General features: G+C 41.4%; 1 protein-coding gene across 1 annotated transcript in view; it reads left to right on the plus strand.

The window, feature by feature from the left end:
* Window positions 1–27,059, plus strand: part of SVEP1 (sushi, von Willebrand factor type A, EGF and pentraxin domain containing 1) — a 131,749-nt gene that overhangs the window by 74,344 nt on the left and 30,346 nt on the right. Inside the window, exons 21-36 of the mRNA XM_074165874.1 lie at window positions 693–789; window positions 3,248–3,361; window positions 4,220–4,333; window positions 5,284–5,485; window positions 7,319–7,476; window positions 8,686–8,887; window positions 9,524–9,699; window positions 11,018–11,142; window positions 15,340–15,463; window positions 15,988–16,158; window positions 18,276–18,449; window positions 21,069–21,188; window positions 21,990–22,166; window positions 22,948–23,032; window positions 23,321–23,512; window positions 25,023–25,190. Coding sequence (XP_074021975.1) covers window positions 693–789; window positions 3,248–3,361; window positions 4,220–4,333; window positions 5,284–5,485; window positions 7,319–7,476; window positions 8,686–8,887; window positions 9,524–9,699; window positions 11,018–11,142; window positions 15,340–15,463; window positions 15,988–16,158; window positions 18,276–18,449; window positions 21,069–21,188; window positions 21,990–22,166; window positions 22,948–23,032; window positions 23,321–23,512; window positions 25,023–25,190 — 2,399 coding nt within the window. The remainder of the gene's footprint in view (window positions 1–692; window positions 790–3,247; window positions 3,362–4,219; window positions 4,334–5,283; window positions 5,486–7,318; window positions 7,477–8,685; window positions 8,888–9,523; window positions 9,700–11,017; window positions 11,143–15,339; window positions 15,464–15,987; window positions 16,159–18,275; window positions 18,450–21,068; window positions 21,189–21,989; window positions 22,167–22,947; window positions 23,033–23,320; window positions 23,513–25,022; window positions 25,191–27,059) is intronic.

Genomic DNA, 27,059 nt, shown 5'->3' on the forward strand with positions numbered 1-27,059 from the left:
ACACAGGCAACTCCTCATGTAATAGAAACTGCTCCAGAGACAGTGTTTGCCAGAGATGCCCCCCTTCCCCTGCCATCTACCTCCGAGTCTGTAACTCTGACAAGACAGCTTTGTTTGAGTCTAAAGTTAGGATATTGTGTAAACAGGAGCAAAGATGACTGATGGTAAATTTGGCCTGAACCTTTATAAAATATATGGGGAGGTGGCAAACTAATTTCCTGTGGTTTTAGTTGACCATTTACTCAAGGGCTGAATTCAGGTTTGCTATGTTAGAAAAAAAATAATGCTGTACAGTGAAGTTCCCCACCAGTTCACCTGATGACCAGTAGCAGGAAGTGATTAGCCAGTGTAGAAGTATGCAAAGTGGAGAACTGTCATATAAAAGATAGTATGTAAAACGTCACCAGTTAATCATAGCTAAGAAAGTTCTAAGGGAACAACTGCGATGATCACATTTTGCTAAGTAAAAGGTCAGTTAAAAAAAAATAATTCAGATTCCTGGTATTTTTCTCTAGAAAAAAGAATGGTTGCTGGGCTGAGGAGGCACAGAGGAAGAGCTAGAAGTTAATATCAGTGACTTTATTTTCCCAGTTTTCCAAAATGACTATAGGGTGTGCAGTTTAAAATTACAATATTTTGTTCCGTCTGTATTTCCACCGTCACTGTAATTGTATTATTCTTGCCTCCAGCAGGTCTTTCATGAGTGTTTCCTGGAACCGTGCCACAACAATGGGACATGCAAACAGTTGGGAACTGGATATATTTGCATATGCCCACGTGGATATACAGGTAGAAAATTGAGAAGCAAGTGGAGGAGCTAACATGTCTATGCATACCTTAACATGAGCAAGCATAAGGGAGCAAAATATTTCAGTGCAAGAGTATAGCCTAACTAATTGCAACATCCATCACAGATTTACCATAGATAAGTAGTAAGAAAAGAAATAGTTCCTCAAAATAAATGTTCTCACTGAATTATATTGTGTTTGGCAAAAAAGGCTTTTGAATGGAGTTTCTTTTAGTTGAGTAAGTGGATTTGAAAATCCTATCACTTGACAATATTTATGATTAGCAAAAGCTGGAAATATGCACTCTTAGCAGCTAATTCCACCAGATCTGCCTGTATTCCTTTTTACTGTTAGCTTCCCAGTTGCTTGTCACGAATGGAAATATTTGACACAACTATGATTTAGCAGCAATTCAAAATTTAGTAATGATTTGAGGCATATCAAGGGGTTGAATTTTAGCAGCACTTAATCATTAACCGATTTAAGGATTTACAAGATCGTTTAACAAAATAATTGAACAGCAACTTAGTTAAGATTCAAAAAATGACAAGGTTCACACTAACTTACAGTGAGGTATCCCAAATCAACACATATACATATGAGCACAAACATACAAGCATGCACCACTCAAGGGGGTCACGCGTGCACACACACACACACACACACACACGAGTCTTTAACTTCTAGGACCAAAGATCCCTTCGCAGTGCGTGACTCCAGTGAGCCAATGGGTTCCCCTTTTGACTCCTTACATGTGCACAGACAAATGGACAGACAGAAAGTATTTGGATCCAGTAAAGTATAAGAACACCCACATTCATAAAAGTTCATGTGTATATTAGAGACATGTGGATAGAGAGGTAGGTGAAAGAGAGGCTAGCCTATAGTTAAAATTTCCCTCTTCTAGAGTTTGGAGTAAATACTGACAATGCATCGACATTCGTCAGTAGATGGTAACAGAGACTTGAGACGGTTGACTCACCCTGGCCTTTTAATCCTTGAGATATCTGCCGCAGTGGCATCCCAGCTCAGGAGAGATGCTGGTCACAGCCCACTGCAATCCAGAAGAGCTCAAAGGGTCTTGCTAGAATCGCTGCTTACAGGGTCCAAGGTAATTGACTTTTGTCAGGTACTTTTCCACTTCAGCCCAACTCAGACAATGGGATATTCTGGTACTTTCCACCAGTTGCACAAGCCCAGAACTTGTTAGATCTTGAAGTTCTGGTATCACTCCCTTCTCTGGGCCACAATCCATAAATTGTCAGGAGTGATCAATTACCACTATTGATAGGAGGCACAGGAGTCTGGTGAGCTAAGGGGTTGCCATAACGTTCTGGTCCATCACCCTTCACTTTCTTTCTTTTATTTTGGACCATTGTGTGTCCCATTAGGTGTTAATGGGCTGACATAACAATTCTGGTCCATTGTACTGTTAAGTGTTCCATGCTGGGGGGCAAATCACACAAAGCATCGAGTGGCCTAAAGGAGGTGTGGGGGGAGTTGCACCACCACATTGCTTCAAAGCGAATAGATGATTTACTGTTCAGCTATTATCACGAAGTTGTTGTTACAAATCTGGGTTCTTTACCCAGTGTGCAAGCCAATAACACACAGAGCAGACGTATTTCAGAGTTCATTCCATTAATGTGCAGAAATGGAGTGGTCGTCCCAAGGAAGCACACCTTCGTTTCAAAAATTACCCTGTTTATACGTTATTATTACATATTCTAGCAGTTAATACATATTCATTGTTATTCTCTGTAATGATTGGTCAAGATTTCTTTGCTTCCTATGTAAAGTAGTGCACAGACTCTGTTTTCTTCCATTGTTCTCTTTTGAGTAAATGGTATAATTTTGGGTAGCTGGTCAATGAGTTGGTGGTCGCGATCTCCCCCTGAAGAAATTACCTTTTACCTGTTTCTCCTCTGTTCTTGGCAGTTCCAAGTGGTTTTCATGGTTTGCTGACCAGGCCTACAATTCATCACTCTCTTGACAGGAATATCCTGCTTATCAACAAAGCTACATTTTCTAGTAATTAGTTCTTAGATCAATCATGTCTAGTTACTGTTTCTCTATAAATGATGTTGGGGCCATATAGAGGACTTTCAGCAGGAATGGCAGCTTCCCCTGTTTTCTTCGATTACATGTTATGTTTAATTTTTCTAGTTAATATCAGTTTTACTACAACAGAGTGATCTCTTGTTACTTGTCATAGGTATTAAGTGCCACTATTTGGACCAATCAGTCTGGTGCCTGATGTGCACCTTACCTTTCTAATAGCATTTTGTCTCAGGTCTGGTGTTAAAACACAACCTAAAGAGAAGATAATAAACATGAACATCTGGTAACGTACGCAAGTAATCAATCATGTTTTCCTACATTGAGTAGTCATGACTGCTATGTTTCTGAACAATTTCAAATTTTTCTCCGTGTTTTCAGTCCTTTATTTTGCATTCTAGGCTTGAAATGTGAAACAGAAGTTGATGAGTGTAAGTCTTCTCCTTGTCACAACAAAGGGATGTGTAAAGATGGCATTGGGACCTTTGTTTGCCATTGTCAACCAGGCTATTCAGGTAATTTGTTTCACTTCATAGCTCTTCTTCAGACGGGCATTGTTTCTGTGCCAAGTAGATAACACAAAACACAAGGGCTATATAATTTCACATCCATGGAATTACAACAGGAAAGCAGCCTGATCTACAGGTTAGAGTAAGGTTCAACTGTACGTGAATAGGTTTTGAAATAAAAGGATGAGCGTTCAAGGACAGTCTGTGTGTGTGTGCATGTATGCTTCTGTTTTGTGACATTGCTGGTCTGAAAAAAAAAATGGAATGAATTTTAGGGAATTAGTAAATAATTACAGGGGAAATGTTTGTGAGACTGAATATAGCATAACTAGACAAAGCATTTATGCGGTTGCTTTACTCCAGCCCTATGAGTAAGAGAGTGGGCGTTTTCTTTTTTTCTCAGTCTTTTTTGTGTTGAAGGTATTGAAATCTGTGGGGAATCTGACATGCTTGAGTACTTTGCCAAAACAGCACCTAATTTCTAAATATTGAAATAAGCTACTGAGGAGGGAATTTTGTGTGACTGAAAAAAAAGGCCTGGTGTTTTCCTCCAGAAGTCGGGTCACTTGTTTTTCATATTTATGGCTATACATTTATCAACTGCAACACTTGCTGGCTATTTATTAAACTTCATAAAGACGAAGCATAGACTTCACATCTTTCACATCCTGGCGTCTAAATAATGCAGATGATCTCTATAGATGTTTGCAGTAGTGCAGTCAAACATGGAATTTTATCACCTGATCTCAGTAGACTTTTGTTATGCAAGCAATGTGGTGCTGTTCTGTCTTCTCCCTTGGGCCACGGCAGCATGCACACCTTGACGATATCTTGATCATGCTTTGTAACCCTTGCTGTTTGAAGGTCTCTTGTGTGAGGAAGACATAAATGAATGTAGTTCCAGTCCGTGTTTGAATGGAGCCCACTGTGTTGATGGCAAGAACGGTTACCGCTGCACTTGTGCGAAAGGGTTCACAGGTACACCTTTTTCTGTTTAAATCAGCCTTCACTCTTCCTGACCAAAAGAGATGTGTTCCTACCCTGTCCACTATATTTCAATCTCATTTCTATGTATTACTTATACTTTCACATGGGTGTATTAGATTCCCTAGGTACTTATACTTTCACATGGGTGTATTAGATTCCCTAGGTCCATGTAATCTCTCGGAGTCCCTGTAGTGTAAGGGTGGCTTCAGAAGGATTCAGTGAGTGATTGATTTTCTATTCCTGATTTTGCCATGAAGCTACTATGTGGCGTTGAGGAAGGAATAAGGACATTCACATGGGTGCTAACTGTTATTTTTAATTTTGTTTAAAAAAGAAAAGAAAAATATTATAACAGTAGCCAAGATGATGTATATTAAAACTATTTCCCATCCCCATATTCAGCTCTCTACTGCTTTTGTAGATTTCTGTAACAACTAGACATATCTGTTGATTATCGTGTTGCCAAAGAGCTTCAGTATAAAATCACATGCAATTTCTTCATTCTTCGGTGTTTGTGACATAGAGCCTCTTTCGCAGCAGAAATCCCAGTCATGTGTTTCTGGCTTTCATGTTTCTCCTTAGAGTTAAGGTTCTAGCTAAATACCTTTTGTAGCATCTTTTCATTAGTTGCTCAGAATAGTGTCTCAGATGATTTCCTGATTTAGTGCACCTTACTCACATGATGGGCAATATCCATATAAATTCCCCACAGTTTCTGTGTGTTAATTTCTGCAACTGCAAAGATGGTTCCTGAACTCTTCTATGACCACAGCCTCAGTTAGTGTAGTAAATCCCAAATGGAGTAAATCCTGCCTGGCCACCCCAGTGTTTCCCATTTCCTGGAAGATTGGCAACAGTCCTTAAAAAACAGAGATGGGTGAGTAATCTTCTTTCTTGGGTTAATTCAAAGTGGAGCTGTGACTTTGTTCTTTTCTTCTCAGGTGCTCACTGTGAAATGGAGGTCAATGAATGCCTTTCAAACCCGTGTCTTAATAGGGCTTTTTGTGAAGATCGAGTTGGCGGTTTCTCCTGCAAGTGCCTCCCAGGTTTTACTGGTGTCTTGTGTGAAAGAAACATTGATGAGTGTCTCAGCAGACCCTGTAGGAATGGAGCTTCGTGCAGAGATGGTATCAACAGCTTCAGGTGAAAAACAGATGATTGATGTAATACAATGTGGAAAGTCAGATATGTAGTGCTTCGGCCTTCTTAGATTTCAGCAAGGCATTTGGCAGCCAGATCCAATATAAATTGTCCCCTTATGCACACTAAAGGAGATTTGAAAAGACAAGGAAATAAATCCTAGTGTCTTCACTCTTAAAAAATTCCAAAGTAGACAGCAAAGAAAATATGCAGAGTTTGACTTGTAAGCAAGGTAGGACTGCATGGTTTTAATAGTGATCTTAACAAAACAAATCCGCTTTCCCAAGCTTCAGGGTCTTGTCTTGCTTTCCACTAGAAGAATAGGTGATGACCAGTTATGTACATGATAATATTATATTTCTATAGCCTGGAAGACGCAGATAGCTGTACATATTGAGAATATAGAGATTAAAATACAAACACCTATAGTATCTTCCAAATATTTATTTTTATGCCTTAGGGTATCTGAACTCAGATCAGAAGTTCATAGATTCATAGATTCATAGATTGGTCCAGGCCGGAAGGGACCTCCAAAGGTCATCTAGTCCGACCTCCCCACAGTCAGCAGGGACACCTCCTTACTAGACCAGGTTGCCCAGGGCCTCGTCGAGCTTCACCTTGAATATCTCAAGGGAAGGGGCCTCAACCACCTCCCTGGGCAACCTGTTCCAGTGTTCCACCACCCTCACGGTAAAGAATTTTTTCCTAATATCCAATCTAAATCTCCCCTTCTCCAGCTTAAAACCATTGCCCCTCGTCCTGTCACTGCAGGCCTTTGTAAACAGACCCTCCCCAGCCTTCCTGTAGGCCCCCCTCAGGTACTGGAAGGCCGCTATGAGGTCTCCCCGGAGCCTCCTTTTCTCCAAGCTAAACAACCCCAGCTCCCTCAGTCTGTCCTCATAGGAGAGGTGCTCCAGCCCCCTGATCATTTTGGTGGCCCTCCTCTGGACCCGCTCCATCAGGTCCATGTCCTTTCTATATTGAGGGCTCCAGACCTGCACACAGTACTCCAGGTGAGGTCTCACCAGAGCAGAGTAAAGTGGCAGAATCACCTCTCTGGATCTGCTGGCAACACTTCTTTTGATGCAGCCCAGGATGTGATTGGCCTTCTGGGCTGCGAGAGCACATTGCCTGCTCATGTCCAGCTTCTCGTCCATCAGCACCCCCAAGTCCCTTTCCTCAGGGCTGCTTTCTAACACCTCATCCCCCAGTCTGTATTTATACTGAGGATTGTTTCTTCCCAGGTGCAGAATCCTGCACTTGCTTTTGTTGAACCTCATGAGGTTTTTATAAGTTAAAAATACTAATAGCAGTGTCATATCCTAGATCACTGTAGAGAGATGGACCAGCTGTTACTGTCCAGGTTTAGTAACTCTCCCTCCTCAAAGCCCTGGAAATTTTGGTGCCTTTCAAATACCTCAGTTTTCCAAGTACCAGAGGTTTTGGTGCCTTTCAACTTCCTTGGTTTTTCCTCTGCGTAAGCATGTTTGCCTGAAAAGTCAAGAACCTCTCATCTATAATTCTGTTGACTCTAAAAGGCATGCTTCACTCACAAGAATGCAATGATTGCTTCTCCCAATTTCATATGAAGAAATGCAGACACTGTGTTTAAATACTGTGTTGTCGCGATCAATAAGAAATATTATACAGCTAATAGAATTCAAGGATACTTAGAGGAACAACCAAACTAAAACTCCATTGATTCCAGTGTCTCTTCTATTGATTTTTTTTTTTTTCCAGTATATGCCGTTCTCATTGGCAGACCTGGTGTCTTGGCCGGGATTCTTTGTCATGACAGCAGCCACCTTTGATGTGTGCTTCTCTTTTTCTCTGCAGGTGCCTGTGTGTGACAGGGTACACAGGACCAAACTGTGAAGTGAACATTAACGAGTGTGACTCCAGTCCCTGCTTAAACCAAGCCACCTGTGTGGATGCCTTGAACTCGTACATTTGTAAATGTCCCCCTGGCTTTACAGGCAGCAGGTGTGAAACAGGTACACAGGACCAAGTGTCAGAAAAAGATGGCTTGACTGAGTCTCTGGGCAAGATTTGCACTGGGTGGTCTGATTTCACATGGCTTCCCCAGAAAGCAGCCAGGGTGGTGGGACTTTGAGAGGCTGAGTGGAGCCTGTGTGACTGCAGTGTTAATATGTGTAATTGCAGACAAGTAGCAGCATGTGTGCTATGTCATATTCATTTCTTTTTGCTAAGGCACAGTTCTATCTTTTTAATACCTAGTCAGTCTATCGAGTTTGATATGTATTGCTTTGTGTATCTGAGTTAATTAGCTCTTTCTCTTTCTTATATTTCATGTAGGGCTTTGCATCACAGAGGTAGAGATTAGTATGTGGTAGTCGCAGCTTTAGAAGTCCTAAAGGCATCAAGTTCCCTATGGGCAAAAGGGCATGAAGTTCTGCGTGTTCAGGCAAAATGGGTCGTGCATCGTGCAACCTCTTGCATAATGCTGGAGTTGGGCCACACAACCGTGAGGCTCAAATCCATTTATCTTTTAGCCACTCTATGAAAATTATGAAGTGTTATACAAATAACTGTTGAATCTTTAAACAGAAGCTGAAGAACCCGTGTTGGTCTTGCAGACAGTAGAGGGCATACAGGTCATTTAGACCTGCCATCCTATGTTGGAATTTAATAACACCCAGCTTTCAGGAGAGCTCTACTACCAAGTGGATACATGTAGAATGCTTGCAAAGCCTGTCAGTCTGCATCAAAGAGCAGCACAGAAGTGCTGTTGCATATGAGTGAAGTGTATTTCAGTAAGTCCAGAACAGAAAAAAAAGTCTCTTTTTTTTTTGTTTGTTTGTTTTGTTTTTTTTTTAAATCTTGACTTTTGTGACTAAAATGGAAGCGCTGATCACAGCTCTTTGGGTTGCTGGATGGCAGATGGATATGTCATTTCATTGACAGGGGACTGAAAACCAAGGTTCATGTTCATTGTTTGTTAGATAATCAGTTTATTTTCCAGTCATTTTTCTTCAAACCCTGTGTGTTTTCTAGCCTTGGAAAGCTCTGTATGGTGGCTGATGTTAGGCTGCTACACATTCTTTCTACCTCTGATCAATTTAAAAGGAATAATTTCTGTAGATGGGTTGCGTTCCATTTTACTGCATTTGTTAGATTGTACTTGATTGTCTTTCTGGGTTTTCAGGAGTGTAGCTCTGCAAACCCTTTTTTTTTTGTTGCAGAACAGTCCTCTGGTTTCAATCTTGATTTTGAAGTCTCTGGTATCTATGGATACGTCATGCTTGATGGTATCTTCCCATCTCTTGGTGACATCACCTGTACATTCTGGATGAAATCCACTGACACCACAAACTATGGGACTCCCATTTCTTATGCAGTGGAGAACGGAAGTGATAATGCATTTCTTCTGACTGATTATAATGGGTAAATCACAGTTCTACCTTTCTGTAGCTTACAGATGTCTTGAATTGATAAAGAAAGCATAGACCAGAAGTCCAAATATCAGCTTTATCTACTTTGGGGTAGAAAAATCTGCATCCAAACTCCATCGCTGGAGTTGCCTCTTTGTTTTGTTCTTCTGCTTGCATTGATTCCTTCACTTTCTGCCAAGTAGAAGAGTAATGGCAAGAAAGCAGTGAAGTTTAGAAAGCAGAATATTTTTTTCTGGACTACATTTACATCGTATTTAAATGACGCATTCAGACAATGATTGAATAAAATGGAGCTCAGCACTCAGAGTACTTTTAATGTGACTCCAAAAGCAGGGGTAGATCCAAGGGGCAAGTTTAAGAATCCACTATGCAGGCATGATCTGAGTCTTCGTGTTTTGGTACAAAAGCACATCACTTATTTCACCACATTTTGCACATCATAACTGTGACTTCCAAGTCATCTGAGAGAGAGATATCTTGTATGATGATCTTTCAAGAGAGATTTCTTGTATGATGTAGACACAGTTACCTCCTTTGGCAAATAACGTGTCTTTGAGTAATGTGGGACAGACAATGCTTTAAAGTTGCTGTGTGCAAATGAGTATGCCTTCATCTTCCTTCTGTGCAGCTGGGTTCTTTATGTCAATGGGAAGGAGAGGATCACAGACTGTCCTTCAGTGAACGACGGTAACTGGCATCACATTGCAGTCACGTGGACATGCACAGATGGGGCATGGAAAGTGTACATCGATGGAAAACTGTCTGATGGAGGCAGCGGGCTCTCTGTTGGCTCAAAAATCCCTGGTATGCTTTATTTATATTACACCAGATCTCTTGCCTTCATTCTGTTTTTATTGCAGAATTTGCTGTGCCTGCAAGGAAATGTTTATTTTTGTGGGTTTAGCATATTTTCACATTTTCAGCATTTATGCAGGGCTCATATTTGCTATTCTTGTTCATGGGGACAGCTCCCTCAGCCTCACTGAAGACAAAGTGCACATTTCTAGGATAAATTAGTAGGTAACTTGTTTTGGGGGTGACAGAGTTTAGTCCAAAAAGGAGCCTGTGCTGAGCTGATTTTGGAATGGGGAATAGGTTTCTCATACAATAAACATAAGTTCAAATGGCATTTTCCTTACAAATATGTACTCAGTTGATTGAATTAGCCTTCTCCTGTTACTTTCAGACCCTTTCTTAAAGTTGTTTGCATTTTTTCCTAAAAAGGTGGGGTTTGCTATTTCATTGCTTCTTGTAATCAGTTGTCTTTCCAGTAGTATCAGAAAACATGAAAAGGAGTATCATCAGCATTGAAGAGCTGTGAAAGGCCTGATGTTAGATTGCTGCAAAGAGATTTTGTTTTGATAGTGTTCTCATACTACCACCGTCTGAATTTACACAGCTTCAAAAACTACCCATATTAAGAAAAAAATAGTGAAGCATTTTAGTCTGTGTTCTTTATGCTTGCCCCTGTATTTCCCAGTTACATTGCAACTATCTCCATAGACAAGATCTGAGGAAGTGTGCAGTCTCCATTACTTTTGCCCTCGTCCATACACCTTGTGACATACAAAATGCATGTCTGCATCATCTGTGTTATTGTCAAGGAGACGAAATTTAACTTGCATGGCCTGTCAGATTGTTGACCAACCACCGATGTGCTGCTGAGGTTTTGAATCAGATTTGTTCTATCTGACTTTCTAAGCTTTTGTTTAAAGCAAGAAGTGCAAGCTAGCACTGTAAAATATGCCCCCACCTGCTCAAAACTGCATTTTGCATTGCTCTGTAATATGCTTCAGATACTGAGCTAGAAGTGGCCTCTTGGAGCCAATACCATTCCTGAAGCAGCCGTGTAAAGTTTCTGCTCTCATCAGCATGAGTTTAGCATTAATGCACATTCGAGAGTCATTTCCAAATTGTTATGCTCACTTACCTCAGTCTAGCACAACGCTTCCCAGAGGTTTGCTGAGAGAATTTGTTGAAGGTGGCTGATGTCCTGCACTACAAAATCTTACTAACATAATGTAGCAAAAAGTTTTGTTTTGCTTAGGTTTTAATCTTCCTTCGGGGATCCCTGCTATAAGGCTGTGCTTCCTATGCCTGTTCTAATTCTCTCTGAGCGTAGGTGGTGGTGCACTTGTACTGGGTCAAGAGCAAGATCAGAAAGGAGAAGGATTCAACCCAGCTGAATCTTTTGTGGGCTCCATCAGCCAGCTCAACATTTGGGACCACGTCCTGTCTCCGCAGCAGGTAAGTCCTTACGGCAGAGTTTGATCACAGGGCTCTGAGCATAGGATGAACATTTGAAAAAGCGTTCCAACTTAGCATGCTGGATAGACCTCTGTTCCCTCGGAAGTCACTGGGGACCAGATGAAGCTCTGGCTTAGGGTAATAAGCTTAGGTTAGTAAGTAGAGTAGCTTTAAGCAAAACTAGGTGTGGTAAAATCAACACTGAAGTCACCTTCTGTTTTGACTGAGCCTTTTTGTATTATGTAGCTTTGAAAGAGAAAAGAAGGCCTACAGATAATCTAGCAGTCCTGTTAGAAGAGGGAGAAAACCCGATGAAATGAGCTCAGGGCTTGTTTTACAGTTTATAGGTCCTTCATCCTGCTGTGTGCACCGGTAAAACTTCAGAGGGGCTGCATCAGAATTTCTGTTGATGCATTAGACACTGTGAAAAATTCAAGCTATTTAGTTATGTCTAGTTGTCTTCAGTTTGTGAATACTGTTTCTGTCTTCCACCATGCACCGCTGTGAAGAGCCTGACTATATTCTTGATTATCTCCCCGTAGCTACCAGGGGCTGCTATTAGGTGTCCCCAAAGCTGTCGCCAATCCAGGCTGAACCAGTCATGGTCCCACAGCCTCTTCTCACAGAGCAAATGCTCCAGCCCATCACCTTTTTGATGTCCTCACCTGAACTGGCTCCAGCTGGTCAATGTCTTTCTTGTACTGAGGAGCCCAAACTGGACTGCAATACTCCAGATGTGGTCTAATAAGCTCTGAGAAGAGGGAATAATACCTTCCTTGGTTTTCTGGTTGTGAACCTATTCACGCAGCCAAGAGTGCTGTGGGTCCTCATTATTGCTAGGGCGCACAGCTGACCGATACTCAGCTCGGTGCCTGCAAGAGCCCCCAGGTGCTTTTCCACAGAGCTGCTCCCTCTGCAGGCTTTCCCCAGCCTGTACCATTCAGAGGTTTTTCCTTCCCATTTGTTCTTGTTGAGTTTGATGAGGTCTGTGTTGGCCCATTCCTCCAGCCTGTCAAAGTCCCTGGGGATGTAGCTCTGTCCTTAAGCATACTGACTGGGCCTCCCAGTTTGATATTATCTGCAAACCTGATGACAGTGTGCTCCATCACGACTTCCTGGACATCAGTATTTCAATTGTGAAGGTCAAAAACAATGAAATTGTTGGTTACACTTGAACAGCAAGGGATAATGTTCAAAGTTAGAGGCTTTTCTTAGAGGAAGAGTCTTTGGATTAAAAGGTTTTGCTCTTTGGCTGGTGGTTTTTTAAGGTTTTACCACTACTTAGTGGTTTGTCACTTTTTGTTGTCCATGATCCAAATAAGAAATAATGAAATGAACAGAAACCAGAAGTAAAGTAGAATCTTTGTCTCCAGTATCCAACATGTCTCCTCTGCTTATTTCTCCTTTTCTTTGCTACTTTGGCTTTCTGCAAGGTTTGAACTGCCCAGGAATGTGTTACTCTTCTTGGCTTTTGGGGTCACCAATTGCTGCATTGCCAAGTTAAATCTTCAGGTTTTTGTTCACTATCAGTTTTGAAGCTGATAAGTAACCTGTGATTTTACAGGACACACTGGTGAAGAGGCTAAGTGCAATTTTCTGAGTCTTTCTCAGCAGTTGCTGGTCTTTAATGACAGGCTTGATAAAATTCCCATTTGCTTCAAATGCAATGTAGTTAGGACGAGAAAGAAAATCCTGCCCTTCATTTTTGGCATCCATATTACTCATCTGAAAAGACAGATGTGAGACCAGACAGGGAGCTGAGCCAAGTAAGCTTCCTTTAAAGTTTTTACCTCATTCATTTCAGAGCTTGGGATAGTAAATCACTGTTGTTAATCTGTTACTATCAGTTTTGTTGTGGCCAGCTGGAACTATTCAGTAAGTCTTACCTTCCTATTCTCAGCCATAAAGGAAAGTAGGGCAAAGTCCACTCTTAAAGATTTTTCTTTGTGTGCTTTAATTGCTCATCCACTTGCACATTAGTTTTGTAGAAGCAAACCAGCAGTCTGGTTCTTCGGTTGCTGAGCAGACAGTAGTAGAAATATGAGTTGTCTATATGGGGCTGTGAGGTCCTTTCCAGCTTTCCATTCTCCATGGTATGGCGTGGAAGGGCCGATTCCCAAACCTGCCTTTTCCACATTGGAAATTTTTGCCTGCAGATTCCTTGCAGCTTTTTTGCAGCCCCTGGCCTAAACAGTTTCCATCAGCGCATACTGTTGAAGTGAGATCTTTGAAATGGACTCAGAATAAGCAGAGTAGGTTGCTCTCTTCTCCAGCTAAGCTGACTCTAGAAGAGTCTGATCGGCCTCACTGGAGTTCAGGGTAGGGAGAATGAGAGAATAATTCAGCCTGAGGTTCATGGCACACATTCCTTTCTCACAAAGACAGTATAGTACAATATTCTTGGGAGCTGATTTTATCCACCGGAGACTTGTCAGAAGCTGGTCACCCTTCTGAGAAAGGCAGTTTCCCAATGGCTGGGCATGAACTGGGCACACCTATGCTTTCTAACGAGCTAGCTGTACCCTGAAGCCATGCTGCGTGTGTTGTATGGGTAAGCTGGTTGTGCTGAGATGTACACAGCCCACTGACCTGCTCATCTTTGCTCTTCTTAATTCATTTTTTCACAGTGCTGAAGGAAATATTCCTTTCTCTCCAACAAGGAATAACTGGAATTACCCTCCAGCACAGAAAAGTCAAAGAGTAGGAAGTAGTCTCAGTAGCCTAATTACTAACGTGTTCTCTTAATTGAATAACCACCTATTCTCCATAGACTATTTCCCTCTCTGGTATCTTCAAAGAAGAGGAAATCCTTAATTACCCTTTTACTACGCATTTATATTTCTCGGGGCACATATGGTTTTTTCAGCAGTTCAGTGGCTGAGATATGATTGCATCTGCCCTGACAAGGAGAAATGTAATGGGGAGTACTGTGTCAATAATACACCTTAGTCCCAGCCACCCTCAGGGGCTGTGTTTCCTTTCTGTTCCTGGAGTTATAGTGAATTAAGGCAATGCAGAGTGAATCCAAGCCCTGGTTTTTCATCTGCAGTTTTAAAACATTTCAATGTAGTAGAAATCTCCGTGAGCATCCAATGGAACTAGATGGTCTTCTTTTTCATAAATTTTGGGGTCAGGGCATCTGAGCTCCTTCCAAGAGACCATTGTGGAATATTTACGTGACATCCCGTCATAAAGGGTCTGTCTGCATATTCTTACTGTTCATATAGTTTACACTGGTGTGTGAATATCGTAAAAGTTCTGTGCTATCTGGGATAGTAATATTACTATGGGGTCACAGGGTCAGAGTGAAGAGTAAAAATATTTTTACCTTACTGAAATATTTGTTTTTACGTAAAAATACAGTACTGAAACAGCTTAAGGAGTCCATTGGCATCTCAGTTGCTTGTAGTAAGAATGCAAAAAAAGTGCCATTAAAGGAGTTGTGTTTTAAATGGAAAATGTTCCATCAAAGGTACTTGACTAGATCTGCTCTCAAGATATTAATCTGCTGATGATCTAACAGTGTGTTCCTTTCTTTCTCCTATCCTTAGTTTGCCTATATAATTCCTGTTTCAGTACATGGTTAGTTATGGCCCTGTCCTGCTTTGGTTGAGGTCAATGCCAATACCAATAGCCAATGTTAATATTGGGATGGGTAGGCCTTGCCTGCAGTGTTTTGAAAAGCCACACAATAGACTAGTCCGTTGAGTTCACAAAACTCACATCCTGGAAACAACAAACCCGTTTCTTAAACATGGTGCAGTGCTAGCAGAGTTTGAGGAATGCAGATCTTCAACATTAAGTTCCTTCTGGCTCCTATTTGACATTTTTCTGCAAATACATCAAGTTTTCTCTTCAGGTTGCATCGTCATATCTGCCTTTTTCTGTGGTATAAATACATGTTTCTTTCACACTAACAAATACAATTGTGTTTCAAGAACTATGTTTTATATTTTGTTTGTATGACAAATACTGCTTCAGGTATTTCCTCAGTACATGCCTGTCCACAGCTAGCTGCCTTGTAAGTGCAGAATAGCAAGTCATTCAGCCAGAAGCCTTTTGTGCTAAAAAGGATGAACATTGCTTATTCAGTGATTTGTTCTAGTGTTGCATGCAGACATGGAAGGAATATTTTTTTTACATTCTTTTCCTACACAGTCCTCCAACAGCACCTAATCAACTGTTTTAAATCCATAGGTAAAATCTCTGGCTACGTCCTGTCCAGAAGAACTCCAAAAAGGAAATGTACTAGCCTGGCCAGATTTCCTGCCAGGAGTTGTTGGAAGAGTGAAGATAGATTACAAGAGTATATTTTGTGCTGGTTAGACCTTTATTTCCTAGAACCCCTTTTTTCTGAACAATATTATAAGACTCTTTTATGAGGTCAAGTATGCTAGCTTGCAGCCTTTGCCCTACTAACCTTGAATAAATTATTTTGATAATTTGACAGTTAGAACATTCAGTCCTTCATTCCTCAAATTCCAAGGTTTTGTAATAAAAGTTCATTGGAATCTCTGACAGAGATTTATTGCTTCCTGAATTGAGATGGGGAAAGAGTGAAGATGGTGTTGGGTCATAAAGAAGTGTTTCTTGTCTTTTATTCTAAAAATAATTGTATGGTACTAAAATACCTACTGCCTTCTCACATCTTTTCCTACAGTTTCCTTTTCTGATGTTAGATGTCAATGGTTCTCAAAAACCTTTGAACCTGAGCAGGATGTAGCATATATAACACTTCCCAAAGCTTTCTCATGGATAAAATTATACAAGATCAAACTATTAGATAAAAAAATTGTTTCCACACACAGCTGTATCTCTTACTGTATGCATATATTTTGTCCACAGACTGTCCATCTTTGCAAGGATCCATACCACATCTGCGGGCCTCTTCTGCTGATTTAAAGCCAGGGTCAAAAGTGAGCCTTTCCTGTGACCCAGGCTTCCAGATAGTGGGAAACTCTGTTCAACACTGCCTTAACCTGGGACAGTGGACACGGCCTTTTCCCCGCTGTGAAAGTGAGTTGTCTCAGTGGTCCAACAGGATTAGGAAACCCCAGCTTTTATTTGGATCCTATCACTATTCGTGGCTTGTTTATCCCTGCAGCTGCGATGCATTTGAATCCATCCATATTACAGCACATACATATATGCTTAAAACAAAACTTCTGTTCTACTGAGCAGGAACTACACCACAGTTGGATTCTTCTGCCTTTTTCAGCCAGTTTCTAATGCCTATGGCATTAGACTCATTAGAAGTGAGTCTAATTGGATCAGCAGTCTGATACTTCAGACTTTCCTCCCCAGTGGCACTAGGAGGATGCACAGGAAATGCTAGAATATCCCTGTGATTTTTAAGTGTCACTGAGAGCACCTGGTATGAAGTAAAAGCCCTGGCATTAGTATGTTATAATTCCTTTAATGCATATATTTCTATTGGGACTTAGAAGTGCTCCAAGACTTACAGAATTTCTTCTAAGAAACCAGGCTGTATACATTCAGGTTGCCAGAGTTCTTTGATTCCTGCTTTCCTGCCCCTGCCTTCTCCTTTCCTTTGATTCTCCTCTGCTGTGACTGCACATGTGACTGCAGTTGCATGTGTAGAGCTGACTAGATTTTTCATTTCAGCAGAATAGTAAATTAACTCCAGAAGCAGGTATTGCACAATCCCAAACTTGATCAGCAGTTTGGGGAAAATCATCAAATTTGTTAAGAATACCTTAAAAATAGTTTAATCTAGATTTGATGTGATTTTCAATGTCTTCCTCTTTATTCAGTTGTTCATAGCATGAATCCAGGATCTCTCCTCTTCTGCCTAAAGAATAGCATGCTTGTGGGAACTTACCCAAAAGTAAGTTCTGCTGGGCAGAGCAGAAGTTCACTGGCAGAGACAGCTTTTCTCTTTCTTGGTGTGTTATCACTGACTAGCCACCAGAATCCTGTTAGTATTGTCACCTGAATTTTCTCTGTTGGGCCAGGCAGTTTTACCTGTTGAGCACAGAGGTCAGACAGACCAGGGTTGACCTGCCACAAACACACTGAAAAAATGAAGGCCAGGTTCTCCCACTGGCCTGTCTCAGCCTGTTCCACAAGTACCTGATGAATGAAAGTGAGTTGAAGATAGGTGTTTCCTGCATAAAGAAAAGAAAGACAGGGTTTAGGGTGAAAGGTGTAGTGTAGAAAAGGGTTTTCTACTGACTGAATCAGGCTCATTGTAATCACTGCCTTCACCCCCCAAGATTCTTTTCCTCTTCAGGCTGCCAAAGAACCCCAAAACCACAGGTGCCCATCCCCTGAAAGCCTGTCTTTGTTACAGGCTCTTCAGTTCTATCCCTCTATAGCCAGTACTTGGCTTCCATTACCACGAGCTCTAAACACTCACAGTGTCTTACTGTTTGATCCTTGCATGTGGCTGGGGAGCAAGGAGTTGCTACAGCCCATGTAGTTAGAAAGATGAGCTATGTAGCTGTTGGAATAAGTTCGTGTCATCTTGATTAAAATGAAGATGACCAGAAGCAGCTCTGCTGGAATAAATGGTAACCTCTGGCAGGCAAGTACAGTAATGCCTTCTGCTGGTACAGGCGGGGTCAGAAGGGCTTATTTGCTATAGTCAAAGTCAAAGTGATGCTCACAGTTGTGTGTGAGGTCAGTTCCAACCTCTCCATCATTCATGCACTCCCTGGTCTCAGACCAGTACTGTAACCTCTTGGCAGTAATCTCTTAGCTAGTTTTGCAGTGTTCAAACACAGTAACATTGAGCTTGGTTTTCAATGAAGGAAAATAAGAGAAACGTCCATGGAGGCAAACTTAGTTTTCCTTTTCATTCATTATCAGGAGAAGCGTCCTGTGACTGAAGAGCATCTGCTTAGATCTTAGTCACAGATGTCTCCTCCAGAGCTAGCAGAATAGCAGGAGCTGGAGAGTCCTGCTCATTCTCTGGTTGACAAGTGCCCATAAAACAAGACCCTCCGCCAGAACTGGAATCACTTATCAGAAAATGTCTGGGCCCTCTTGTGGATAGGATTCCACAGTTGCAGAGAAAAAATCTCCAGTGTTCGCTGTCATGTGGGATTACTCTGAAGTTGATCTGTGTCTGCTCTGCTAATGTCTGTGCTCTCTTTTCACTCATGTTGCAGGAATCAGCTGTGGAGTGCCTCCACCTTTAGAAAATGGATTTTATTCAGCAGAGGACTTCTTTGCTGGCAGTACTGTTACCTATCACTGCAACAATGGCTACTATTTGTTGGGCGACTCCAGGATGCTGTGCCAGGACAATGGGAGCTGGAACAGCATTTCACCATCTTGCCTTGGTGAGGTGTGCCCTACATGTGACTGCATGGGTTGGCCATTTTGCACTTATCCTTGGGTTTGGGTGGGATTTCATTCTGAAATTATGAAGCCTGACCAGAGTCTCAGAAATCACACCCAAGATATTCACATTTCTGAAATACTGTGCTCAGCATTATGTGAAACCAAAACTATATTCTGACACCTTTCTCCATCAGTCCTCTAGGCCCCACATCCTATAACCCTGCACTACAGTCACAGCCTCTCTCCTTCCAGGTTCACTTAGCCCTGGAGTCCTTGCATTCTCTGCTTCTAACCTGTGCATTTCCTTGTGTTTCAGCACACTGTCAGTGTCCCATGCTCTCTAACCAGACTCTTTTAGATGTTCCATGCCTGGAGGTTGTAATATTGTCAAATTTACTTATTTGAAGATAGTTAATGCCGCACATGATTTCTAATTTAGCAGAGTGATACAAAATATACTGCATAATACAACACAAATAAATGCAAGTACTCTTAGCAAAATATAGCAGTTGCAATGCACAGTTCAGTCACAATACCACAGTGTTTCCCATTACCAGTTGCTGTAATATGCTTACTGTCATGACACTGGGCGTCCCCAGTAGCCAGGAATGACTGCCTGGGTTGAAGTTAGCTCAAGTCCATTGCTAGTTGTCCGGTTTTTATACTCTATGTCAGCCTAAGCCATGTATTCACTTCTCCTCCATGCTGGTCTGCCTAACTCAGCGAGACATTCACACTCCTTTAATGAACCCACACTGAAGAGACATTTACACCAGCAGCTGATCCACTCAACTGTTGATCACTGTTAACCTAGAACAAAGGCCACCTTCCCGTCCCCTTGTGTTGGGTCAGCTTCTTTGTAACAGCAGGGATCCGTCACCCTCCATTATTTCCTGAGCTTCGTGGGCAACCTGGCAAGATTTGTGTTTGATGTGACTTTTTATTTTATGTAGGTGTAGCACGTATTTTTTTTAGTCAAGATGAGTAAAAGCAAAGCCAACAGGCTTTTAGTTCTGACAAAATTCACTTTGGAGTAGGATCCATCTGGTTTCATAGCATCCTGTCTACTGGCACGCCTTCAGAACCTCCAACAGGCCATCCAGTCTGTTTTTCCTCTCTTTGCTTTTCTCCTTTGCACTTTATACCAAGGCCTAAAGATCAACAGGCTCAGAGCAGATACTACAAGGCTGTCCAAATAGCTGATGTCTGTGCAGTAGGCAGCATGATGTTGAGAAGGAAAAGCCCCGTGCCCTGCCTTCGAACTTGCCTTGTCTCTCATAAAGTAGAGTCGACTAAGGAGAAAATGTAAACCAGCATGGCTTTGGCACCCTGACCCACCCTTTACCTTTCTGATTCATACTCAGGCAGGTGCTAACAAAGCCTGGTACACCTATGCCCTGGGGCATTCCTTTTGCTGTTATGGATCTGATTCATAGTGTCCTTCCACTCTTCCTTGCCTTGCAAGACATTACAGGAGGAGCAGTCATTCCAGTTCTGCTGTGGTAGCACTTTGCTTTCCCCTGATGCTTGTGCAATTGGCAACTGTTTTGATTTGAATGTGCACTTTCCATCCTGCATGCCAGAAAGAAACTCCCTTTTCTTTTCAGAACATTTTTTTAGGTTCTTTTCGTGGTGGCCAGACTCATTCAGCAGTGAAGAACGAACACACCAATTCAGTACATTTTGTTGCTTTTTTAACCAAGTTGCCTTTTCTTTTGCCTTGAGATGGGCAAAGAACTGCAGCTGTGTGTCTGTGTGTCTGCATGGTATACCTAGTTCATCAGCTGTCCTGTAGGAGGGCTCTTAAATGAAGAGTTGTTCTATCTATCCCTAACAGTCTGGTTTATATGAGAAATAATCCCTGATACTTACAAATTGAGCCTTTGCAATTTGTGACTCATTGTTTACATACCAAGAACACTTCCATGCAGTCAGGATATGAAAGCTGAAAGGAAGTATTCTGGACCAAGGGAAATTTTTTTTGCTGTACAGTACCAAGACACATGGAGTGTAAATCATCAGTTAGCATTTCTAGGCACTCCTATCATATAAATGGTTAATTATAATAACTAATATATTTTGAACTCATTTCAACTTCTTTGGCAACTGCAGGCTTTCCTCATTTCTAGCTGAATGAGGAGAATGAGGGGCTCTAATCATATTTTATGTTGAGAGTGTTTCCCCTCTTGGCTAAGTTTTCCTTTCTTACAGGTGGGAAGTTTGAAATATAGCGGATTTCCCAAGCAACTGTTTAATGTAAAGTCCTCCCTCATAGTGTCTGTCCAAACTAGTAGTAACAGCACATGAGTTATGATGTCTGCTCTTTTACTACTTGGAAACAAGATACTTTTTGTGGAAGTATTGACTGAAGGTTAATAGGCTTTCTCTCTGATTTTCACACATTTCACAATATTGTATAGTAAATTATATAGAAAGCATAAATATTAAATATTAATTATTGTTACTAGTGTGTCAAAAACGTGATTGAAGTAAGAGTGATTTTTAATTATACTAATTAAAGTGATTCCTCTTGACAGTTAGTGAGACAGAAATTTAAAGCAGATGCTTATTACAAATACCACCCTAGAGACATCTTTCTTGTGTTTCTTTTTTTGTAGATGTTGATGAATGTGCTGTTGGATCAGATTGCGATGAGCATGCGTCTTGTCTCAATACAAATGGATCCTACGTTTGCACTTGCATCCCTCCTTACATTGGAGATGGTAAAAAATGTGCAGGTACGGGAAAGAAAAACATCAGGCAAGCATTCCCAAGGTTCTGTGTATGCCAGTATGCTGCCTCCTGCTGTGGAAGACAGTTGCCAATAACTGATATCTAGGGAGGTACACAGCAGGCATGCTCTCATCTCCAGGCCTGAATGAGGCTGTGATGATGTGTCTCCTTTTGTTTCTTGAGAACTCACCTCTCCCTATGGAGACAACTGTCATTGGGGTTCTGCTCCGAGACATACCCACATGCAAATTCCTCTTGCACATAGATGAAGCGTGCTGAAGACCTGGGAAGGTCTTCAATGTGTCGCTTCTCACAGCAGAGCTGTGCGGTGAAGAAATACTTAATTGGAGACATCTGCGTAGGGCTTGAGCTGCCTGTGGAAACACTAAGCATGGTAACTTTGTGTAAAGATGACAAGACAGTGGCATAGGTTGGGATAAAAGGCACCTGAGCTGATTTCATGTTCAGGGCTGGATATGCTGGAGTGGGCTTTCCCTCATAGAGGGAAAAATGACTGCAGGGTATGTTTGGCTCTGACAGTGAATGCAAACTCAGTTACAGAAGGCTCTTCTATACCAAGATTAGCTTGCTTACACAAGTCTCCAGTGCCTGTCACTTACATACAGAACAGAGAAAAGATGTTAAGGCTGTTATCTACTTGAGTTATCCACTTAGTTATCTACTATGAATGTTTTCCACGTGCTTTGCCTTCCTACTTTCAAAAATTCTCAAGGATATCTCCTGCAACTTGTTTATAAAACTTGGTATTCTGTTCTGTTGTTTATAGTTTCTCTCTTCCTTCTCAGAACCCGTGAAGTGCCGCAATCCAGGAAATCCAGAGCACGGCCATTTATATGGGGACACTTACAGCGTTGGCAGTGAAGTAAAGTTTTCCTGTGAAGAAGGCTTTCAGCTGATGGGAGCGACTAAACTTACATGCATGGAGTCTGGAGAATGGAGCAACCCAATACCATACTGTGAAGGTGTGGTTCCTGGGTAGATTGCACATTGTGATGTGTGTTGTTAGAGAGATGGAAGGGGGAAGGTAGTAGTGTAGAGTTGGTAGAGACCATGGCAGCTAGTGAAACCCTGTCCCAGCAGACCTGGGTCTCAGTGTTGGAGTCTCTGTTGTCTTAGGAGATGTAAGCACCAGTTGAATCTTTTCCAACAGCTGTCTATATTCATAGTGTTACTCTCTTAAGCAGATTCTCCAAAGTGTCAGTGACTCATCTCATTTTAATGCAAACATTAAAAGTGTCTTTCTTCTCCACCCAACCTCCTGTTTTCAAGGAGCTTGTGGGAACTTAATGTATTAAAGATCATTAACTGTGTTTCAGTGGATAAAAAGCAACCAAAGAGGGCAGGCTGGTGCATGTACATATACATGGTATAATTTTTTTTTTTTTTAAGAAAACCAGAACTAATGAGGTGAAGCAACAGGGTAGAATGAAGGGGTGACAAAGACAATGTCAAAAAAACAATTACTTTGTCCACAGGGAGGGGTGGATATGGAGTCCTCTTGACAGTCAATTGTGTGGTTTGTAGAACAGTTCCAACTACCTATTTACAGATAGTCAAATTTCTCAGAAAGGTGAAGTCAGATAAAGAGCCTTAAATGTCAAGTTATAGCTTAGTCAAGAACCCAGTGTTACCTAGGGCTTTGCCTCTTCAGACCTATTTAGAGAAACCAGAGAAAATCCTGATTTTCTGTTCTTTTTTATTTTGCGTTGTATCAACCTCTCTTGTCATCCTGTCTTTTTAAAGCTATATCCTGTGGCGGTCCAGTTGTTCCAGAGAACAGTGCCATTTTGGGCTCAAATTTTACATACCACAATAAGGTGGTGTACAGGTAGGAATTCAGTACACTTGAAGTGCTACATTAATAATTGGTTGAGAATCTGGCAACAAATTGGTTGAGAGTATGGCTGAATTGAGAGAGTGGTTGAAATGAAGGAGAGGAGCTAGACAGGATTAAAGTAATATTCACTAGCAGAGCAGAATGTTCACTCAGTACTGCTTCTCCATGCCCTGCAGAGAAAGTTGGTGTATGCAGGTGTGGGTGAAGAGAGAAAAGGAATGGCTGATGATGTGCATAAACGGCTCTGTGTTTGATAGCACTTCTTTTCTTCTAACTCAGATGCAATGATGGATACAACTTAGTGGGTGAAAAGGAAATTCTGTGTCTGGCTAGTGGAGTTTGGAATCATCCTCCCCCCTCCTGTGAAATAGTGACTTGTCCTAGCCCACAGGATATCAGCAATGGAAAATACACACTCACTGGCACAGCCTACCTTTCCTCTGTATCATACACCTGTGACAATGGATACAGGTAAGTGCAGGAACGTTCCTGAGCCAAATGCAGGCAGCAGGCTTGCTGGAAAGACTAACTTACGTCTGAAGGAGACAAAGCTGGGATCATTGCTTAGAAAGATAAAATACTAAAGTAGAATTTTAAAAGACGTCTTTATATCTTGAAGGTAATTTCAGTATTTCATCCTAAATTGGAGCAGTTCAAGAAGGTCATTCAGGATTTCCTATATATATGTTTAATGCTTTCATTTTGCCATCAAGCTCAAAGACATATTTTGAATATTCAGAAAAATAGTTGTTACTATTTTTGAAAGTTCTCATTTGTCTTTAAAGATTATCATACCCCTACATCTTTAGTGCATAACCAATATTATTTTTGCTATTGTTTTACAGTGCCCTTGGTGAAAGAACCTTCTGGAAATTACTCATTTACTTCTTGAACTCTTTGTAGTAGTTATTTATTCTAGGCTTTTATTCTGTTTTACATTTGTAAGCAATTATATTGGAAATACATTTTTAAAATGCTACAATTTAAAATCAATACAGTAGTGCTGTGTCCAAGGATGTGGCTTTTAGTGCAAGTTTCTGCCTCTCCTGATACCTGCTTGTACCTCTAGCAGATTTACTCTGACATAAGCAGTCTCATATAGACCTGTTTAGGTCTGAATTCTTTCTGTATGTTCCTGCTACAAGCATTCCCTTGTCCAGATGCAGGCAGGTAGGTGAGGTGTGTTCAGTTGGTGAATATTTTAATCGTGTTAATACAAATGGATACCTCGGCTGCAGTCCAGTGCAATGTTAAGTCATGGATCCACAGTGTGGGCTTACCTGTACCCCACTAAACCAGACAGTGTTTTTAGCAATGTCAGGGCATCTCAGGGTGGTGTTGAATACCTCTGCTTAGACAGCTGATTCGCACCTTTTGTGTCAATGCACTGCTGTTTCCTCAGCTAAGGAAACCAAATTATACCATCAACTTCAAATGTATGTGGCCATTCACTCAAGCAAAATCCTTTACCTCCTGAAGGACCTGAATGCCTTTTTGCAAACACACCTGAACTGGAGAATTTCCTTCAGGTTTCTGAGTGCAGATAGCATTTAAGTCCTAGAGTGAATCAGGTCTCAAACGGAGGCCTGGTTGCAAGTCTCAAGATTGGCATGGTGTTAATGGCATACAAGTAAATTTTTAAGCTTAAGTAAGTATATTAGCACGCCGTGACTCTCTTTTATGGCTCAAAGATGGGGAAGGCTACAGCAGAAGTCATATGTGTGTCCACACAGTGCATTGAGGCCCCACATGAATGCCACCAGCTCTCTCTTTAGAATAATCTGAAGATGAGCTTTTTTGACAGCATCAGAGTGCTTTTTCATGAACAGAGGGTGAGATTCTGGCCTCTACTGAAGTCAGTGAGAGACTACCCTTGGTTTCACTGGGGCAAAGAAGCCAGTGAGAAGCAAAGCACCTCTTTCCCTTTCTGTTCCTCACCTGGACGGAAATGGCAGCCTTAATAACGGTCTTTGTGTCTCAGCCTTCAGGGACCTTCTGTACTTGTCTGTGTGTCTTCGGGGAACTGGAACAGCACACCTCCAGCTTGCAACATCGTCTCTTGCGGATCCCCTCCTGCCATCAAAGATGCGGTCATCAATGGAGATAACTTTACTTTTGGAAACACGGTCTCTTACACGTGTAAGGAAGGGTATGTAGATTAGCATTACTGGACTAATAGTCAGGATGAGTAAATCTGGTGCACTGCTTCGCAGGTCCTTTATAGCTGCACACTAATTCATTTTTACTGCTTCTGCCTTAACTCTGGAAATTAAATGTGGTGGCGTAATTTTTGTGGGCTGTGAAGTTAGTCCAAGACACATAGGCATTTCTTAAAATAGTTTCACAGCACCTGAGTTCACTCTGGAAGAGGAGAATGGAGAGTCACAGGGAATGATAGACTAATTCAATGGGAAGCCCTCTCCCTTGGAGTTACTACAAAACTAGTGCTTCTGTGGTAAGCTCAAGGCCTGGATCATAAAGAATTCCCTACATCTCTTCAGGCTATAAGAAAGCTGTGTGTTGTGTTTTGAGAATTGTCTAATCTGGTGTTTAAAATTCTGTTTCCTTAAAACTCTCGACTCCTCATCTATTGAGGTGCGTTATTTTATTTCCATCTGCTTAGTGTAGTGACCTTTTCAGACCAAGTTTCATCAAAGATGGGGCTCCATTTTGGTGGTGTCAAGCATGGATGTAATAATGCTGGACTCTGATCCTGCGAGAACCTTTGCACATGCTTATCTTTACAGCCTGTGAGCAATCCCACTGAATTTCTTGAAACTGTTCTGTCCAAAAGGCAGAGCAGGTATGCAGAGCTTTTGCCAGGTTGGGACCTAAGTTACTGAAGGATTTTGTGCTCCTTCTTGATGTAAAAAGTTAGATTGATAAACCAGCATTTTTCTTATAAACTGACTTTGCAGTATCATTTGAAACATAATTGAAGTAAAGCATCCTTGTTCTGTTTTCTTTCTTAACTGTAGTGTGATTTAAGAAACTGCTTCTTTTTCCTGTGCAAGCATTTTGATTGGGATAGGATAGCAGCATTTAAAGAATGTCACAGTTGTCTGTGACAATGAATAGAGTAGATCATATTAAACACTGAAACATAATAGGCTCCTTTTCTGGAGTCCAGTAATGAGGCTTTGAAAACAAATCCTGCGAATGTGATTTTTACAAACATGATATTTACAAACATTGCCATCAAAATCTGAACCATCAGTTTCCAGCATGCAGCTGGAAAGAGTCACTGGGAACTTTGCAGTAGTTATTGTTTCTTTGCTTTCTGTGAGAGTACACCACAGAGATTTCAAAACTGAGGAAAAAGGTGGTCACAGGTACTGTGACTGTCTTGCTGCATATTTAAGCAGCAGGGTTTTAAGTGGGGTGGTGAGCAGCATGGAGTAATGCTGATCACTGCATCCCGGAGACAGAATAGAGAAATAAAATTACACTACCAGTAATCATGTGGTAGAATTTTATTGTAAAAGATGATAACTTTTTTCTGCTCACCATTAATTTTTTTATTGGCTTTCATAATAATTTTTACAGTATTTTTTTAGGAAGAATTTGTTACAAAATTGCCGTGTGCATTACTGGCAAGAACGTCTTAGGGTAACTCACTAAGGAGTTTCTCATTACTTGCAAGTGTGAAAATAGATTGATAGGGCTGATACAGGGGCCCAAAAGGCCTTATGGGCTTTTCATCTCTTTCTTCTCCATTCAGTTCCACTAAAGGAGAAGAATTTCTAGATGGGATAGTTTCTTTGGGGATTGTATGGACTGTTGCAGCACAATACTAGGTTTGTTGTAGAAGTTTCAACCAAAAAGGAAGTTCAGGAATGGTCGTCAGATGGACAGGTGAGAGAGGAGCAATATACACAGGGTGTACTAGGGTATCCTTCATTGTGATACCTCACTTGTGGACATGTAGGCTTTAAGATTTTCCTTTTGAAGTTGATCATAGCTTTTGTAAAGGATCCTATTCCTCCAGGGTGCTAGCAAGCAAGCTTGTACCGCAGGG

Source organism: Numenius arquata, chromosome Z (genome assembly GCF_964106895.1).
Source record: "Numenius arquata chromosome Z, bNumArq3.hap1.1, whole genome shotgun sequence".
Lineage (NCBI taxonomy): Eukaryota > Metazoa > Chordata > Aves > Charadriiformes > Scolopacidae > Numenius > Numenius arquata.